Below are 974 nucleotides of genomic sequence, written 5' to 3' on the forward strand. Positions count from 1 at the left end.
CCCTGGAAGTATTTAAAAGACGTGTAGATGAGGCGCTTAGGGACATGGTTTAGTGGGCGTGGTGGTGTTGGGTTGATGGTTGGACTCGATCTTAGAGGTCTTTTCCAACCTTTATGATTCTATGAGGGTTCGGCCTCGGACAGGCACCTTTCTGCACGGGGACCTGCTCTAACAGCCAGGTCTGGAGAGCAAATGAGGCCTGTAGTGATGGACTGCCAGAAGGTGCTCTTGGAAAGCACTCGTGTTGGCCAATCTTTCACGGGACCGTCGTCAGCATCTCCTCCAGCTGCTGTCCTCTGAACAGCCTCGTTGCACATCACTTCTGCTCTTAAAAAAAGTCTCCGCTGAATTTAGCACTGAAGGACTAGATCAAAACCCCTTTTAATCCTTTTTAATCTCAGATTTCTTTTTTTTTTTTTTTTTTTAAACTGAGAATTCCAGAAAGCTTTTAATTCCCAGCTGGACTTCAGGTTCAAAGATTGTGTTGGGTTGGGATGCAGCCAGAGACTTCGAGAAGAGCCACTCTCCTGAGATTCCTGGGATTTATGATCAATACCTTGTGAAGCAAACGAGACAGATTTTGGCACAATCAAGTTTAATCTTAAATTTAACAGTGGCAGATCCTAATGTATAGTAACCTGCCCGGAATCTGGAGCCCACTTCTTTGTTCAGCTTATTTAACTCGTGATATGTTATTTGTAAGATTTGCCCTACAGCTGTTTCCACAAGCAGCAGGACTCGGGATCTTCGCTAGAAAATCGTTCCTGAAATGGTGGAAGCATGACGGGGTTTGCCCCGTGTGAGTTTGCAGTGAAATGCTAACAAAACCAAATTCCTGTGTTTTGGGATGTTTCCTGCAGGGAGCTGAAATGCAAGATCGACCAGGAAAGCAGCAAGAGAGAGTTTCTGACAAATCAATCCCACCTCAACGAAACCCACTGCGTCCACTGCCTCCAGCCCTTCAAGTTCCTGCT

The 974-nt window shown here is 45.9% G+C and overlaps 1 protein-coding gene across 1 annotated transcript in view; it reads left to right on the forward strand.

The window, feature by feature from the left end:
• MLPH (melanophilin) overlaps nt 1-974 on the forward strand; it is a 27,502-nt gene that overhangs the window by 3,764 nt on the left and 22,764 nt on the right. The window contains 1 exon segment of the mRNA XM_009577846.1: nt 861-974. Coding sequence (XP_009576141.1) covers nt 861-974 — 114 coding nt within the window.

The sequence above is a fragment of the Fulmarus glacialis genome, unplaced genomic scaffold (assembly GCF_000690835.1).
Source record: "Fulmarus glacialis isolate BGI_N327 unplaced genomic scaffold, ASM69083v1 scaffold9495, whole genome shotgun sequence".
In the NCBI taxonomy this organism is placed as follows: Eukaryota; Metazoa; Chordata; class Aves; order Procellariiformes; family Procellariidae; genus Fulmarus; species Fulmarus glacialis.